The 20,391-nt window shown below is 48.3% G+C and overlaps 1 protein-coding gene across 2 annotated transcripts in view; it reads right to left on the bottom strand.

The window, feature by feature from the left end:
• slc39a9 (solute carrier family 39 member 9) overlaps nt 1-20,391 on the bottom strand; it is a 36,475-nt gene that overhangs the window by 14,102 nt on the left and 1,982 nt on the right. The window contains exons 2-7 of one of the 2 annotated variants that reach the window (XM_046307848.1): nt 18,814-18,922; nt 13,106-13,306; nt 12,268-12,336; nt 12,058-12,143; nt 8,259-8,393; nt 7,758-8,028 (exon numbers count right to left, since the gene is read on the bottom strand). In XM_046307848.1, the coding sequence (XP_046163804.1) occupies nt 7,792-8,028; nt 8,259-8,393; nt 12,058-12,143; nt 12,268-12,336; nt 13,106-13,306; nt 18,814-18,922 (837 nt within the window). In that variant the 3' untranslated portion in view covers nt 7,758-7,791. Of the gene's footprint in view, nt 1-7,273; nt 8,029-8,258; nt 8,394-12,057; nt 12,144-12,267; nt 12,337-13,105; nt 13,307-18,813; nt 18,923-20,391 lie in introns of those variants that run through there. The other variant, XM_046307846.1, reaches the window with a different exon arrangement.

Genomic DNA, 20,391 nt, shown 5'->3' with positions numbered 1-20,391 from the left:
AGATTGAATCCTACTACACCGGCTCTGATGCTCGTTGGATGTGGCAGGGCTTAAAAACTATCACGGATTACAAAAGGGAAACCGAGCCGCGAGCTGACCCATGACGCGTGCCTACCAGACAAGCGAAATGCCTTCTATGCTCGCTTCGAGGTAAGCAACACTGAACCATACATGAGAGAACCAGCTGTTCCAGATGACTGCGTGATCATGTCCTGCGTAGCTGACGAAAGACCTTTAAACAAGTTAACATTTACAAGGATGCACAGATTACCAAGATGCGTGCTGAGAGCACGCGCTGACCAGCAGGCAAGTGTCTTCACTGAAATTTTCAACCTCCCCCTGACCCCGTCTGTAATACTTATGTTGCAAGCAGACCACCATAGTCCCTGTGCCCAAGAACGCTAAGGTAAACTGTCTTAATGACTATCACCCCATAGCACTCACACCTGTAGTCATGAAATTCTTTGAAAGGCTGGTCATGGCTCACATCAACACCATCATCGGACCCCGGACCAACTCCAATTCACATATCACTCCAACAGATCCACAGATCTCACTGCCCTGTCCCATGTGGACAAAAGGAACACCTACGTGAGAATGCTGTTCATTGACTACAGCTCAGCGTTCAACACCATAGTGCCCTCAAAGCTCATCACTAAGCTAAGGACCCTGGGACTAAACACCTCCCTCTGCAACTGGATCTTGGACTTCCTGCTGGACCGCCCCCAGGTGGTGAGAGGAGACAACAACACATCCGCCACACTGACCTTCAACATGGGGGCCCCTCAGGGGTGCATGCTCAGTCCCCTCCTGTACTCCCTCCCTGTTCACACGACTGCGTGGCCATGTACGACTTCAACATCATTATTACATTTGCTGACAACACAACGGTGGTACGATGATGAGACAGCCTATAGGGAGGAGGTCAGAGACCTGGTGGTAGGCCTGATCACCGACGATGATGAGACAGACTATATGGAGGAGGTCAGAGACCTGGTGGTAGGCCTGATCACCGACGATGATGAGACAGCCTATAGGGAGGAGGGAGGAGACCTGATCACCGACGATGATGAGACAGCCTATATAGGGAGGAGGTCAGAAACTGGTGGTAGGGCTAATCACCGACGATGATGAGACAGCCTATAGGGAGGAGGTGGCAGTGTGGTGCAAGGACAACAAACTCTCCCTCAACCACGTCAGCAAGACAAAAGAGCGGATCTTGGACTACAGGAAACGGAGGGGCGAACATGCCCCCATTCACATCGATGGTCGAGAACTTTAGGTTCTCTGTGTCCACATCACTAAGGACCTATCATGGTCCAAACACATAAACACAGTCATGACGAGTGCACGAAAATGCCTCTTACGCCTCAGGAGGCTGAAAAGATTTGGCACGGGCCCTCAGATCCTCAAAAAGTTCCCGCACCCATGAGAGCATCTTGACTGGCAGCATCGCCTCTTGGTATGGCAACTGCTTGGCATCCGACCATAAGGCGCTACAGAGGGTAGTGCGAATCGCCGGGGTCGAGCACCCTGCCACCCAGGACCTGAAGTGTCAGAGGAAGGCCCTAAAAAATTGTCAAAGACTCCAGTCATCCAAGTCTGTTCTCTCTGCTACCGGGTGACAAGTGGAACCAGAGCGCAGAAGTCTGGGACCAGAAGGCTCCTTAACAGCTTCTACCCCCAAGCCATAAAACTGCCAAACAGTTAATCAAATGGCCGTCCAGGCTATTTACCCTCTATCCTTGGCACTGGATCTCTTGTACTGGCTCTATGCTGGACTCGACCCACACAGTCACACATACTACACACATACTACACACATACTACACACACACACACACTCACAACATACGCTCTCATACACACACACAACACATACGCTCTCACACACACACAACATACGCTCACACACACACAACATACGCTCTCACACACACACACACACACGCTCACACGCTCTCACACACACACACGCTCTCACACACACAGCATACGCTCTCACACACACACACAACATACGCTCACACACACACACAACATACGCTCTCACACACACACACCACATACGCTCTCACACACACACACACCACATACGCTCTCACACACACACACCACATACGCTCTCACACACACACACACAACATACGCTCTCACACACACACACACACAGCATACGCTCTCACACACACACACACACACACACACACAGCATACGCTCTCACACACACACACACACACACAACATACGCTCTCACACACACACACACACACACACGCTCTCACAGCATACGCTCTCACACACACACACACAGCATACGCTCTCACACACACACACAACATACGCTCTCACACACACACAACATACGCTCTCACACACACACACAACATACGCTCTCACACACACACACAACATACGCTCTCACACACACACACCACATACGCTCTCACACACACACACACATACGCTCTCACACACACACACACACAACATACGCTCTCACACACACACAACATACGCTCTCACACACACACACACACACAGCATACGCTCTCACACACACACACACACAGCATACGCTCTCACACACACACACACACACACACACACAACATACGCTCTCACACACACACACAACATACGCTCTCACACACACACAACATACGCTCTCTCACACACACAACATACGCTCTCTCACACACACAACATACGCTCTCACACACACAACATACGCTCTCACACACACAACATACGCTCTCACACACACAACATACGCTCTCACACACACAACATACGCTCTCACACACACAACATACGCTCTCACACACACAACATACGCTCTCACACACACAACATACGCTCTCACACACACAACATACGCTCACACACACAACATACGCTCTCACACACACAACATACACACACACACACAACACACGCTCTCACACACACATACACACACACACACACACACACACACACACACACACACACACACACACACACACACACACACACACACACACACACACACACACAACATACACTCTCACACACACACAACGCTCTCACACACACACACACACACACACACAACATACGCTCTCACACACACACACACAACATACGCTCTCACACACACACACGCATACACACACACACACACACACACACACAACATACGCTCTCACACACACACACAGCATACGCTCACACACACACACAGCATACTCTCACACACACACACACACACACACAACACGCTCTCACACACACACACACACACACACACACAACATACGCTCTCACACACACACACACACACACACACACACGCTCTCACACACACACACACACACACAACATACGCTCTCACACACACAACATACGCTCTCACACACACACACACAACATACGCTCTCTCACACACACAAACACAGCATACGCTCTCTCACACACACAACATACGCTCTCTCACACACACACACAAACACACACACACACACACACACACAACATACGCTCTCTCACACACACACACACACACACACACAACATACGCTCTCACACACACACACACACACACACAACATACGCTCTCACACACACACACACACACACAACATACGCTCTCACACACACACACACACACACACACACACACACACACACACACACACACACACACACACACACACAACGCTCTCACACACACACACACACACACACACACAACATACGCTCTCACACACACACACACACACATACGCTCTCACACACACACAGCATACGCTCTCACACACACACACACACACACACACACAACATACGCTCTCACACACACACACACACACACACACACGCTCTCACACACACACACACACACACAACATACGCTCTCACACACACACACACACACACACACACGCTCTCACACACACACACACACACACACAACATACGCTCTCACACACACACACACACACACACACGCTCTCACACACACACACACACACACACACACACACATACGCTCTCACACACACACACACACACACACGCTCTCACACACACACACACACACACACAACATACGCTCTCACACACACACACACAACATACGCTCTCACACACACACACACAACATACGCTCTCACACACACACACACAACATACGCTCTCACACACACACACACAACATACGCTCTCACACACACACACAACATACGCTCTCTCACACACACAAACACAGCATACGCTCTCTCACACACACAACATACGCTCTCTCACACACACACACAAACACAACACACACACACACACACACAACATACGCTCTCTCACACACACACACACACAACATACGCTCTAACACATACGCTGCTGCTATTGTTTATTATCTATCCTAGTCACTTCACCCCTAAATACATGTACAGTTGAAGTTGGAAGTTTAACATACACTTAGGTTGGAGTCATAAAACTTGTTTTTCAACCACAAATTTCTTGTTAACAAACTATAGTTTTGTCAAGTCGGTTAGGACATCTACTTTGTGCATGACACAAGTCATTTGTTTAGACAGATGATTTCACTTATAATTCACTGTATCACAAATCAAGTGGGTCAGAAGTTTACATACACTAAATTAACTGTGCCTTTAAACAGCTTGGAAAATTCCAGAAAATGATGTCATGGCTTTAGAAGCTTCTGATAGGCTAATTGACATAATTTGAGCCAATTGGGGGTGTACCTGTGGATGTATTTCAAGGCCAACCTTCAAACTCAGTGCCTCTTTGCTTGACATCATGGGAAAATCAAAAGAAATCAGCCAAGATCTCAGAAAACAATTTGTAAACCTCCACAAGTCTGGTTCATCCTTGGGAGAAATTTCCAAACGCCTGAAGGTACCACGTTCATCTGTACAAACAATAGTACGCAAGTATAAACACCATGGGACCACGCAGCCATCATACCGCTCAGGAAGGAGACACTTTCTGTCTCCTAGAGATTAACGTATTTTGGTGCAAAAAGTGCAAATCAATACCAGAACAACAGCAAAGGACCTTGTGAAGATGCTGGAGGAAACAGGTACAAAAGTATCAATATCCACAGTAAAACGAGTCCTATATCGACACAACCTGAAAGGCAGCTCAGCAAGGAAGATGGTCCTCTGGTCTGATGAAATAAAAATATAACTCTTTGACCATAATGACCATCGTTATGTTTGGAGGAAAAAGGGTGAGGCTTGCAAGCCGAAGAACACCATCCCAACCGTGAAGCACCATGTTGTGGGGTTGCTTTGCTGCAGGAGGGACTGGCGCACTAAACAAAATAGATGGCATCATGAGGAAGGAAAAGTATGTGAATATATTGAAGCAACATCTCAAGACATCAGTCAGGAAGTTAAAGCTTGGTCTCAAATGGGTCCAGATGGAGAAAGACCCCAAACAGACTTCCAAAGTTGTGGCAAAATGGCTTAAGGACAACAAAGTCAAGGTATTGGAGTGGCCATCACAAAGCCCTGACCTCAATCCTATAGAAAATGTGTGGGCAGAACTGAAAAAGCGTGTGTGAGCACACGGGCGGCAGGGTAGCTTAGTGGTTAGAGCGTTGGACTAGTAACCGGAAGGTTGCAGGTTCAAACCCCCGAGCTGACAAGGTACAAATCTGTCATTCTTAACTGACTTGTTTAGTTAAATAAAGATCAAATTAAAAACCTGACTGAGTTACACCAGCTCTGTCAGGAGGAATGGGCCAAAATGCACCCAACTTATTGTGGGAAGCTTGTGGAAGGCTACCCGAAACGTTTGACCCAAGTTCAGCAATATAAAGTCAATGCTACCAAATACTAATTGAGTGTATGTAAACTTCTGACTCACTGGGAATGTGATGAAAGAAATAAAAGCTGAAATAAATCATTCCCTCTACTATTATTCTGACATTTCACATTCATAAAATAAACCGGTGATCCTAACTGACCTAAGACAGAGAGTTTTTACGAGGATTAAATGTCAGGAATTTAAAAAAACTTCTTACTTTGCTATTCTTTCTTACTTTTTAACTCTGTATTGTTGGTTAAAGGCTTGTAAGTCAGCATTTCACTGTAAAGTCTACACCTGTTGTATGAGGCACATGTGACTAATAACATATGATAGGTTAAAACAAAGTGGTCCAGACAAAACTGTCTGTCTGTCTGCTGGTCTGTCTGCTGGTCTGTCTGCTGGTCTGTCTGCTGGTCTGTCTGCTGGTCTGCCTGCTGTCTGTCTGCCTGCCTGTCTGCCTGCGGTCTGTCTGCCTGCCGGTCTGTCTGCCTGCCGGTCTGTCTGCCTGCCGGTCTGTCTGCCTGCCGGTCTGTCTGCCTGCCGGTCTGTCTGCCTGCCGGTCTGTCTGCCTGCCTGTCTGTCTGTCTGTCTGTCTGCCGGTCTGTCTGTCTGTCTGTCTGTCTGCCGGTCTGTCTGTCTGCCGGTCTGTCTGTCTGCCGGTCTGTCTGTCTGCCGGTCTGTCTGTCTGCCGGTCTGTCTGTCTGCTGGTCCTGTCTCCCTACACTCCACAATGCTGGTCCCTCAGTTCAGAGGTCATTATAATGCGTCTCTCTGACTACTCATACACTGTACAAAGACTACTCACATATTGTATGGAGACAAAATGGCTACTAGTCTATTTGACCACCACCACCACCACCACCACCACCACCGTCAAAAAGACTAGTATCCATTTTGTCTCCATACAATCATCGCTCAGGAGTGAAGTTTCCCCTAGGTACAGCTTCGACCTTAACCATTAGTGGGGGGGGGGGGGGGGGACAAACACACAAAACTGACCAGAGATCAGGATATAGTGGCAACCTCACTCTACTCCACAATCACGTCTCCACTTCCTGTACCAGGGAAGCAGGTCCAGGGGGGTAAACGACCAAAGTAAATGTGAAAGAAAGAACGGCTGTGATAGGTTTAGATGTTTCAGTGTCTCGTTTAGAGGCCGATCCTGTGGCAAGCGTTCCTTTATGTGACTGAAGCTAGACAGTCATTAACTTTCAGTTAACAAAAGGTTAGGGGTCTGTGGAAATCAGTCTCATAGACACATTTCTCTCAGACGTCTCATATTACTAGTAGAGCAGATATATATAAGTAACCATTAGGTAAGATCAAAAGTCATAGAAATGTAACTACTTACATGTAAAACTTCTAAATACTTAACCCGATTCCCACTAGCAAGAACATAAATAACTATCACATTTCACATCTTACAGTAAGAGAGTAAAGTTATTCAAAGTGTGTCTGAAAACCAGCGAGTTTATTTTTTTTTAAATCACTGATTTAAAAAACAACTTAACTTTTACTGCAAGATGTCACAATATTTAAGTTTTTAAGTTTATTACAGCCCAAGTCGTCAAACAAATATCCCGTCAATACGAGTTCAGGAGTCAGTCGACAGTTCGTTTGAAACAGGACACGACCACGACCCAAACTCTCTTGCTTATCTCTGTACAGTCTACCTAGAGCTCAAAATCAAATCAAATATATAATATCATTTTTAAACATTTAAACAAGTACAAGTCTGTTGTCAACTTCTCGTAGAAAAAGTGGGAAAGTTGTTGTTATTAATGACATCGTCATCCCTGTGTCTTCCAGGGTTTTAAATGGTTTTGATCCAAGTCGTTGTCCCACTCCAACCAATCAGCAGTCAAAGAACAGATACATAAGACACAAGAGAGAGATCTGTTTGGCTGCTTTCCCTCTAGACCCTCCTCCTTCCTACCCGTTCTCTCTTCTCCTCCTCTGGGTGTGTGTCTCTAGTGCTGGTGTCCCACAGACAGCACCAGTGGTATCAGACAGCCCAGAACCAGAGCCCCAACCTCCACCTTGCTCAGTCCCTTCGCCGTTTCCTTCCCCGGTGTGGGGGAGTGGCTGTGTCCGGTCCCGCCCACCTCGGGAAGGACATGTACCGTGGCAACGTACAGGAAGGTCCCGGCAGAGAACAACATGGCCACGCCCGTGGCGTTCACATCTGACAGTGCCTCTTTACTGGACTAGAGAGGTCGACGAGACCAGGAAGAAAGAAAAGAGGAATTAGAATGAGCCTCGATTTTCACGACTGGAGCATAAAGTGAAATACATATTTGAAAAGCCATAGAGGGAGAACAACATTAGGAAGGAATACTCAGGGCTTCATTTCATTCTATGGGATGGGGACAGTAGTACTGAGAGGACAAAATAGCATTCTGGGCTCATTCATGCCCCCCCTCCCCCTCCAACTGACCTGGCTGAGTCCTACAAAGGTAACCATGGCGAGGACAGGTGCTGCCAGGGCGAAGACCAGCAGGTGTTTACGGATCCGGTTCCTCTCTAGACCAGCATGCATCAGGAAAGAGACCAGGCCAAAGGCTGCTGGGGCCTGGGGGTTTGGGTGGGGAGAGGAAGACAGGGTTCAAAAACACTGCTGGGGCCTAGAGGGGGGGGGCAGACAGTTTAACATACAGACCAATGACAACTGAACTTTATAAGAGCATTGATTGGTTACTTTCTAATTGTTACCTCATAGTTGTTTATTTTTGTCTGTTTTGTTCATCTTTTATTTTTAAACTGAAAGTCATTTGGTTTGTTTAGAATGTTGTCAGTGTGGCTTCGTGAGGAAGGAGGCTATTCTGTTAAGCAGCACAGTGTGTCAATGTGCCCCGCATTGACTCTGTACCGGTACCACCTGTATATAGCCTCCACATTGACTCTGTACCGGTGCCCCCTGTATATAGCCTCCACATTGACTCTGTACCGGTAGCACCTGTATATAGCCTCCACATTGACTCTGTACCGGTGCCCCCTGTATATAGCCTCCACATTGACTCTGTACCGGTGCCCCCTGTATATAGCCTCCACATTGACTCTGTACCGGTGCCCCCTGTATATAGCCTCCACATTGACTCTGTACCGGTGCCCCCTGTATATAGCCTCCACATTGACTCTGTACCGGTGCCCCCTGTATATAGCCTCCACATTGACTCTGTACCGGTGCCCCCTGTATATAGCCTCCACATTGACTCTGTACCGGTACCACCTGTATATAGCCTCCACATTGACTCTGTACCGGTGCCCCCTGTATATAGCCTCCACATTGACTCTGTACCGGTGCCCCCTGTATATAGCCTCCACATTGACTCTGTACCGGTAGCACCTGTATATAGCCTCCACATTGACTCTGTACCGGTGCCCCCTGTATATAGCCTCCACATTGACTCTGTACCGGTACACCCTGTATATAGCCTCCACATTGACTCTGTACCGGTAACCCCTGTATATAGCCTCCACATTGACTCTGTACCGGTGCCCCCTGTATATAGCCTCCACATTGACTCTGTACCTGTATATAGTCCACATTGACCCTGTATATAGCCTCCACATTGACTCTGTACCATAACACCCTGTATATAGCCTCCACATTGACTCTGTACCGGTGCCCCCTGTATATAGCCTCCACATTGACTCTGTACCAGTACCACCTGTATATAGCCTCCACATTGACTCTGTACCAGTACCACCTGTATATAGCCTCCACATTGACTCTGTACCGGTGCCCCCTGTATATAGCCTCCACATTGACTCTGTACCAGTACCCCCTGTATATAGCCTCCACATTGACTCTGTACCGTAACACCCTGTATATAGCCTCCACATTGACTCTGTACCGTAATACCCTGTATATAGCCTCCACATTGACTCTGTACCGTAAAACCCTGTATATAGCCTCCACATTGACTCTGTACCGGTACCCCTGTATATAGCCTCCACATTGACTCTGTACCGGTGCCCCCTGTATATAGCCTCCACATTGACTCTGTACCGGTGCCCCCTGTATATAGCCTCCACATTGACTCTGTACCGTAATACCCTGTATATAGCCTCCACATTGACTCTGTACCGGTACCCCCTGTATAAAACCTCCACATTGACTCTGTACCGTAATACCCTGTATATAGCCTCCACATTGACTCTGTACCGTAATACCCTGTATATAGCCTCCACATTGACTCTGTACCGTAATACCCTGTATATAGCCTCCACATTGACTCTGTACCGTAAAACCCTGTATATAGCCTCCACATTGACTCTGTACCGGTACCCCCTGTATATAGCCTCCACATTGACTCTGTACCGGTGCCCCCTGTATATAGCCTCCACATTGACTCTGTACCGGTGCCCCCTGTATATAGCCTCCACATTGACTCTGTACCGGTGCCCCTGTATATAGCCTCCACATTGACTCTGTACCGGTACCACCTGTATATAGCCTCCACATTGACTCTGTACCGGTGCCCCCTGTATATAGCCTCCACATTGACTCTGTACCGGTGCCCCTGTATATAGCCTCCACATTGACTCTGTACCGGTAGCACCTGTATATAGCCTCCACATTGACTCTGTACCGGTGCCCCTGTATATAGCCTCCACATTGACTCTGTACCGGTAACACCCTGTATATAGCCTCCACATTGACTCTGTACCGGTGCCCCCTGTATATAGCCTCCACATTGACTCTGTACCGGTGCCCCCTGTATATAGCCTCCACATTGACTCTGTACCGGTGCCCCCTGTATATAGCCTCCACATTGACTCTGTACCATAACACCCTGTATATAGCCTCCACATTGACTCTGTACCGGTGCCCCCTGTATATAGCCTCCACATTGACTCTGTACCAGTACCCCCTGTATATAGCCTCCACATTGACTCTGTACCGTAACACCCTGTATATAGCCTCCACATTGACTCTGTACCGTAATACCCTGTATATAGCCTCCACATTGACTCTGTACCGTAAAACCCTGTATATAGCCTCCACATTGACTCTGTACCGGTACCCCTGTATATAGCCTCCACATTGACTCTGTACCGGTACCCCCTGTATATAGCCTCCACATTGACTCTGTACCGGTGCCCCCTGTATATAGCCTCCACATTGACTCTGTACCGGTGCCCCCTGTATATAGCCTCCACATTGACTCTGTACCGTAGTACCCTGTATATAGCCTCCACATAGACTCTGTACCGGTACCCCCTGTATATAACCTCCACATTGACTCTGTACCGTAATACCCTGTATATAGTCTCCACATTGACTCTGTACCGTAATACCCTGTATATAGCCTCCACATTGACTCTGTACCGTAATACCCTGTATATAGCCTCCACATTGACTCTGTACTGTAATACCCTGTATATAGCCTCCACATTGACTCTGTACCGTAACACCCTGTATATAGCCTCCACATTGACTCTGTACCACAACACCCTGTATATAGCCTCCACATTGACTCTGTAATACCCTGTATATAGCCTCCACATTGACTCTGTACCGTAATACCCTGTATATAGCCTCCACATTGACTCTGTACCGTAACACCCTGTATATAGCCTCCACATTGACTCTGTACCGTAATACCCTGTATATAGTCTCCACATTGACTCTGTACCGTAACACCCATATAGCCTCCACATTGACTCTGAGTACCCCTGTATATAGCCTCCACATTGACTCTGTACCGTAATACCCTGTATATAGCCTCCACATTGACTCTGTACCGTAATACCCTGTATATAGCCTCCACATTGACTCTGTACTGGTACCCCCTGTATATAGCCTCCACATTGACTCTGTACCGTAATACCCTGTATATAGTCTCCACATTGACTCTGTACCGTAACACCCTGTATATAGCCTCCACATTGACTCTGTACCGGTACCCCCTGTATATAGCCTCCACATTGACTCTGTACCGTAATACCCTGTATATAGCCTCCACATTGACTCTGTACCGTAATACCCTGTATATAGCCTCCACATTGACTCTGTACTGGTACCCCCTGTATATAGCCTCCACATTGACTCTGTACCGTAATACCCTGTATATAGCCTCCACATTGACTCTGTACCGTAATACCCTGTATATAGCCCGGCTATTCTGTTAAGCAACACAGTGACCATCTGTTACAAACACACAAACTGTTTGAAACAAAAAAACATGGACTAAGAAGATGAACGGTCTGTTATCGTTTTCCACTTTCACCTTGTGAAGCATGATGGCCACAAAGACAATGAGCTGAACACTGGTCTGAGAGGTGGAAGCTGCTGCGCCGAGAGCCACGCCATCCGCTGGAACAGAAATGTTTTTATCACTACAAAATACTCCGTCAAAACAACAACCCACCAACAAGCCTTCTCTCTTCTTCCTAAAAAACATGTTGGTCTGAAACACTGGGTAATGAAGCCATCTTACCTGCTGCATGGACCACTAGTCCCAAGGTGGTGGAGATCTTGGAGCTGGCAACCCTCGCAGACTCTGGATCTGAACACACATCAAATCAGACAGACCACACCATGGACAAATCAGACAGACCACACCACTAACAAATCAGACAGACCACTCCATGGACAAATCAGACAGACCGCACCACGGACAAATCAGACAGACCACTCCACGGACAAATCAGACAGACCACTCCACGGACAAATCAGACAGACCACTCCACGGACAAATCAGACAGACCACTCCACGGACAAATCAGACAGACCACTCCACGGACAAATCAGACAGACCACTCCACGGACAAATCAGACAGACCACACCACGGACAAATCAGACAGACCACACCACGGACAAATCAGACAGAAAGCTCCATGGACAAATCAGACAGAAAGCTCCATGGACAAATCAGACAGACCACACCACTAACAAATCAGACAGACCACTCCATGGACAAATCAGACAGAAAGCTCCATGGACAAATCGTGCTCTGATAAAGTAGAACCTCGAGGGCCCGGTTTCCCGGACTGATTAATCCTAGAACTGGGCTGAAAATAACTTTCAATGGTGATTCCCCACTGAACTTGCTTTAGTCCAGGACCACTCGACTTAATCTGTGTCCGGGAAGCAGGCCTTGAGAGTGGTGAGCTCCACCCATGCTCTCTGTCTCTCTGTCTCTCTGTCTCTCTGTCTCTCTGTCTCTCTGTCTCTCTGTCTCTCTGTCTCTCTGTCTGTCTGTCTGTCTGTCTGTCTGTCTGTCTGTCTGTCTGTCTGTCTGTCTGTCTGTCTGTCTGTGTCCATCCAGACTGACCGTCAGCACTGCTGTGTACGTGGGCGCTTCCGATCTGGTCGACCAGCAGCATGAAGACGAACCCCAGGACCAGAGAAACCCCGATGTAGGCATGGAGGTGATCGTGGCTGTGCTCCCTACTGACCCCCAGAGCTGCATCCACACCTTCCTTGGGCTGGGAGACCTCCACCCCCTCCACCTGGCCAGGGGCGTGGTGCACACCTACACAGAGAGAGAGAGAGAGAGAGAGAGAGAGAGAGAGAGAGAGAGAGAGAGAGAGAGAGACTGAGACCCTAACCCATACAGTAGATTCAGAGACCCTAACCCATACAGTAGAGACAGAGACGCTAACCCATACAGTAGAGAGAGACGCTAACCCATACAGTAGAGACAGAGACGCTAACCCATACAGTAGAGAGAGACGCTAACCCATACAGTAGAGAGAGACGCTAACCCATACAGTAGAGACAGAGACCCTAACCCATACAGTAGAGACAGAGACCCTAACCCATACAGTAGACAGAGACCCTAACCCATACAGTAGAGACAGAGACACTAACCCATACAGTAGAGAAGAGAAAGAGACCCTAACCCATACAGTAGAGACAGAGACCGTAACCAATACAGTAGAGACAGAGACCCTAACCCATACAGTAGAGACAGAGACCCTAACCCATACAGTAGAGACAGAGACCCTAACCCATACAGTAGAGACAGAGACCCTAACCCATACAGTAGAAACAGAGACCCTAACCCACACAGTAGAAACAGAGACCCTAACCCATACAGTAGAGGCAGAGACCCTAACCCATAGAGTAGATTCAGAGACCCTAACCAATATAGTAGAGACAGAGTCCCAAACCCATACAGTAGAGACATGGACAGAGACCCTAACCAATACAGTAGTGAAGAGAAAGAGACCCTAACCCATACAGTAGAGACAGAGACCGTAACCCACAGAGTAGATTCAGAGACCCTAACCCATACAGTAGAGACAGAGACCCTAACCGATACAGTAGAGACCCTAACCCATAGAGTAGAGACAGAGACCCTAACCGATACAGTAGAGACAGAACCTAACCCATACAGTAGAGACAGAGACCCTAACCCATACAGTAGAGAAGAGAAAGAGACCCTAACCCATACAGTAGAGAAGAGAAAGAGACCCTAACCCATACAGTAGCTTTAGAGAGGCCTTAACCCATACAGTAGAGACAGAGACCCTAACCCATACAGTAGCTTTAGAGAGACCCTAACCCATACAGTAGAGACAGAGACCCTAACCCATACAGTAGAGACAGAGACCCTAACCCATACAGTAGAGAAGAGAAAGAGACCCTAACCCAAACAGTAGAGACATAGACCTTAACCCATAGAGTAGATTCAGAGACCCTAACCCATACAGTAGAGGCAGAGACCCTAACCCATACAGTAGAGACAGAGACCCTAACCCATACAGTAGAGACAGAGACCCTAACCCATACAGTAGAGACAGAGACCCTAACCCATACAGTAGAGACAGAGACCCTAACCCATACAGTAGAGACAGAGACCCTAACCCATACAGTAGAGACAGAGACCCTAACCCATACAGTAGAGACAGAGACCCTAACCCATACAGTAGAGACAGAGACCCTAACCCATACAGTAGAGACAGAGACCCTAACCCATACAGTAGAGACAGAGACCCTAACCCATACAGTAGAGACAGAGACCGTAACCCATAGAGTAGACAGAGACCCTAACCCATACAGTAGAGACAGAGACCGTAACCCATAGAGTAGACAGAGACCCTAACCCATACAGCAGAGACAGAGACCGTAACCCATAGAGTAGACAGAGACCCTAACCCATACAGTAGAGACAGAGACCCTAACCCATACAGTAGAGACAGAGACCCTAACCCATACAGTAGAGAAGAGAAAGAGACCCTAACCCAAACAGTAGAGACAGAGACCCTAATCCATACAGTAGAGACAGAGACCCTAACCCATACAGTAGAGACAGAGACCCTAACCCATACAGTAGAGACAGAGACCCTAACCTATACAGTAAAGGCAGAGACCCTAATCCATACAGCAGAGACAGAGACCCTAATCCATACAGTAGAGACAGAGACCGTAACCCATACAGTAGAGACAGAGACCGTAACCCATACAGTAGAGACAGAGACCCTAACCCATACAGTAGAGACAGAGACCCTAACCTATACAGTAAAGGCAGAGACCCTAACCCATACAGTAGAGACAGAGACCCTAACCCATACAGTAGAGACAGAGACCTAACCCATACAGCAGAGACCCTAACCCATACAGCAGAGACAGAGACCCTAATCCATACAGCAGAGACAGAGACCCTAACCATACAGTAGAGACAGAGACCGTAACCCATAGAGTAGACAGAGACCCTAACCCATACAGTAGAGACAGAGACCGTAACCCATAGAGTAGACAGAGACCCTAACCCATACAGTAGAGCCAGAGACTGTAACCCATAGAGTAGACAGAGACCCTAACCCATACAGTAGAGACAGAGACCGTAACCCATAGAGTAGAGACAGAGACCCTAATCCATAGAGTAGAGACAGAGACCCTAATCCATAGAGTAGACAGAGACCCTAACCCATACAGTAGAGACAGAGACCCTAACCCATACAGTAGAGACAGAGACCCTAACCCATACAGTAGAGACAGAGACCCTAACCCATACAGTAGAGACAGAGACCCTAACCCATATAGCAGAGACAGAGACCCTAACCCATACAGTAGAGACAGAGACCCTAACCCATATAGTAGAGACAGAGACCCTAACCCATACAGCAGAGACAGAGACCCTAACCCATACAGTAGAGACAGAGACCCTAACCTATACAGTAGCTTCAGAGCATCGCTATGTACAGACACACATCACTGTTACCTACTTGGGCTTGCTAGCATCGCTACGTACAGACACACATCACTGTTCCCTACTTGGGCTTGCTAGCATCGCTACGTACAGACACACATCACTGTTCCCTACTTGGGCTTGCTAGCATCGCTACGTACAGACACACATCACTGTTCCCTACTTGGGCTTGCTAGCATTGCTACGTACAGACACACATCACTGTTCCCTACTTGGGCTTGCTAGCATCGCTACGTACAGACACACATCACTGTTCCCTACTTGGGCTTGCTAGCATCGCTACGTACAGACACACATCACTGTTCCCTACTTGGGCTTGCTAGCATCGCTACGTACAGACACACATCACTGTTACCTACTTGGGCTTGCTAGCATCGCTACGTACAGACACACATCACTGTTCCCTACTTGGGCTTGCTAGCATCGCTACGTACAGACACACATCACTGTTCCCTACTTGGGCTTGCTAGCATCGCTACGTACAGACACACATCACTGTTACCTACTTGGGCTTGCTAGCATAGCTACGTACAGACACACATCACTGTTCCCTACTTGGGCTTGCTAGCATCGCTACGTACAGACACACATCACTGTTACCTACTTGGGCTTGCTAGCATCGCTACGTACAGACACACATCACTGTTCCCTACTTGGGCTTGCTAGCATCGCTACGTACAGACACACATCACTGTTTCCTACTTGGGCTTGCTAGCATCGCTACGTACAGACACACATCACTGTTCCCTACTTGGGCTTGCTAGCATCGCTACATACAGACACACATCACTGTTACCTACTTGGGCTTGCTAGCATCGCTACGTACAGACACACATCACTGTTCCCTACTTGGGCTTGCTAGCATCGCTACGTACAGACACACATCACTGTTCCCTACTTGGGCTTGCTAGCATCGCTACGTACAGACACACATCACTGTTCCCTACTTGGGCTTGCTAGCATCGCTACGTACAGACACACATCACTGTTACCTACTTGGGCTTGCTAGCATAGCTACGTACAGACACACATCACTGTTCCCTACTTGGGCTTGCTAGCATCGCTACGTACAGACACACATCACTGTTACCTACTTGGGCTTGCTAGCATCGCTACGTACAGACACACATCACTGTTCCCTACTTGGGCTTGCTAGCATCGCTACGTACAGACACACATCACTGTTCCCTACTTGGGCTTGCTAGCATCGCTACGTACAGACACACATCACTGTTCCCTACTTGGGCTTGCTAGCATCGCTACATACAGACACACATCACTGTTCCCTACTTGGGCTTGCTAGCATCGCTACGTACAGACACACATCACTGTTCCCTACTTGGGCTTGCTAGCATCGCTACGTACAGACACACATCACTGTTCCCTACTTGGGCTTGCTAGCATCGCTACGTACAGACACACATCACTGTTCCCTACTTGGGCTTGCTAGCATCGCTACGTACAGACACACATCACTGTTCCCTACTTGGGCTTGCTAGCATCGCTACGTACAGACACACATCACTGTTCCCTACTTGGGCTTGCTAGCATCGCTACGTACAGACAGACCCAGTCAGACAAAAGAAGAACAGACCCTCTCACCAAAGAGTGTTTTATAACTAACCCAAGATAGACTACAGACTGTCGTGTCCAATCGGAACAAATGAGTCATATTGGGCTGAACAAGCAACCTGGGCAGAGCCAAGCACGAGCTAGCGAGATCCTATTGGCGCGTTCTAGCGTGCATTTGCATATATCCATTAGGGAACGCCTACTCTGAAGTGTGCGTATGCAGTAACAAAAATGTGCCTTTGACTCCTAAACAACGGAATTTTAAAAAACTTTGGCAAAGGGTAAAGTCCACAAAACTTAGTCCAGTCTGTTCGCAATTTCTAGTTTTGGGAACATTATTTGAGGTCAAATACACAAAACTTACTCCAGTCTTTTCGTAACAATTTCTAGTTTTGGGAACAGAATACTGTATTGAGATTAAATGTTTCATCAATGAGAAAATTGTCAGAATGTCAGTTTACCTCCTCCCACTGCCAGCCACGGTGCTTCCTCTCACCACCATATTTGGTAGTACCACCTCCTCCCACTGCCAGCCACGGTGCTTCCTCTCACCACCATATTTGGTAGTACCACCTCCTCCCACTGCCAGCCACGGTGCTTCCTCTCACCACCATATTTGGTAGTACCACCTCCTCCCACTGCCAGCCACGGTGCTTCCTCTCACCACCATATTTGGTAGTACCACCTCCTCCCACTGCCAGCCACGGTGCTTCCTCTCACCACCATATTTGGTAGTACCACCTCCTCCCACTGCCAGCCACGGTGCTTCCTCTCACCACCATATTTGGTAGTACCACCTCCTCCCACTGCCAGCCACGGGGCTTCCTCTCACCACCATATTTGGTAGTACCACCTCCTCCCACTGCCAGCCACGGTGCTTCCTCTCACCACCATATTTGGTAGTACCACCTCCTCCCACTGCCAGCCATGGGGCTTCCTCTCACCACCATATTTGGTAGTACCACCTCCTCCCACTGCCAGCCACGGGGCTTCCTCTCACCACCATATTTGGTAGTACCATCTCCTCCCACTGCCAGCCACGGGGCTTCCTCTCACCACCATATTTGGTAGTGAGTGGAAAAGCCAAGCGGATGCTTCAGATTCATACATCCGGTGAAATATCTGTCTCATTGTTTCGATCTGTGCTCAGCTTTACATAGTGCACTACTTTTGACTAGAACCCCATAGGACCTGGTCAAAAGTAGTGCACTATGAAAGGGAATATAGAGTGCCATTTGGGACCCGAATCTCACCCTCCAGGACCTCCTCGTACAGGGCATGGACCCCCTCGGGGATGATGACAGCCAGGGCAGTACCACACAGCAGCCCTGCTCCCAGGACCGTCACCAGCTTCAGCTTCTCCTGAGGGACAAGACAGAGAGGACAGTGGGTTCAGCAGCATTACAGAACAACTAGGACAGAGGGAACAACTAGGACAGAGGGAACAACTAGGACAGAGGGAACAACTAGGACAGAGGGAACAACTAGGACAGAGGGAACAACTAGGACAGAGGGAACAACTAGGACAGAGGGAACAACTAGGACAGAGGGTTCAGCAGGATTACAGAACAACTAGGACAGAGGGAACAACTAGGACAGAGGGTTCAGCAGCATTACAGAACAACAAGGACAGGGGGAACAACTAGGACAGGGGAACAACTAGGACAGAGGGAACAACTAGGACAGGAGAAACAACTAGGACAGAGGGAACAACTAGGACAGAGGGAACAACTAGGACAGGTGGAACAACTAGGACAGGGGGAACAACTAGGACAGAGGGAACAACTAGGACAGAGGGAACAACTAGGACAGAGGGAACAACTAGGACAGAGGGAACAACTAGGACAGAGGGAACAACTAGGACAGAGGGAACAACTAGGACAGAGGGAACAACTAGGACAGAGGGAACAACTAGGACAGAGGGAACAACTAGGACAGGGGGAACAACTAGGACAGATGGTTCAGCAGCATTACAGAACAACTAGGACAGAGGGTTCAGCAGCATTACAGAACAACAAGGACAGAGGGAACAACTAGGACAGGGGGAACAACTAGGACAGAGGGAACAACTAGGACAGAGGGAACAACTAGGACAGAGGAACAACTAGGACAGGGGGAACAACTAGGACAGAGGGAACAACTAGGACAGAGGGAACAACTAGGACAGAGGGAACAACTAGGACAGAGGGAACAACTAGGACAGAGGGAACAACTAGGACAGGGGGAACAACTAGGACAGATGGTTCAGCAGCATTACAGAACAACTAGGACAGAGGGTTCAGCAGCATTACAGAACAACAAGGACAGAGGGAACAACTAGGACAGGGGGAACAACTAGGACAGGGGGAACAACTAGAACAGATGGTTCAGCAGCATTACAGAACAACTAGGACAGGGGGAACAACTAGGACAGAGGGAACAACTAGGACAGAGGGAACAACTAGGACAGAGGGAACAACTAGGACAGATGGTTCAGCAGCATTACAGAACAACTAGGACAGGGGGACCAACTAGGACAGAGGGAACAACTAGGACAGAGGGAACAACTAGGACAGAGGGAACAACTAGGACAGAGGGAACAACTAGGACAGAGGGAACAACTAGGACAGGGGGAACAACTAGGACAGGGGGAACAACTAGGACAGATGGTTCAGCAGCATTACAGAACAACTAGGACAGGGGGAACAACTAGGACAGAGGGAACAACTAGGACAGGGGGAACAACTCGGACAGGGGGAACAACTCGGACAGGGGGAACAACTCGGACAGGGGGAACAACTCGGACAGGGGGAACAACTAGGACAGAGGGAACAACTAGGACAGAGGGAACA

The sequence above is a fragment of the Oncorhynchus gorbuscha genome, linkage group LG17 (assembly GCF_021184085.1).
Source record: "Oncorhynchus gorbuscha isolate QuinsamMale2020 ecotype Even-year linkage group LG17, OgorEven_v1.0, whole genome shotgun sequence".
Lineage (NCBI taxonomy): Eukaryota > Metazoa > Chordata > Actinopteri > Salmoniformes > Salmonidae > Oncorhynchus > Oncorhynchus gorbuscha.
This window is presented reverse-complemented; position numbering and strand designations above follow the sequence as displayed.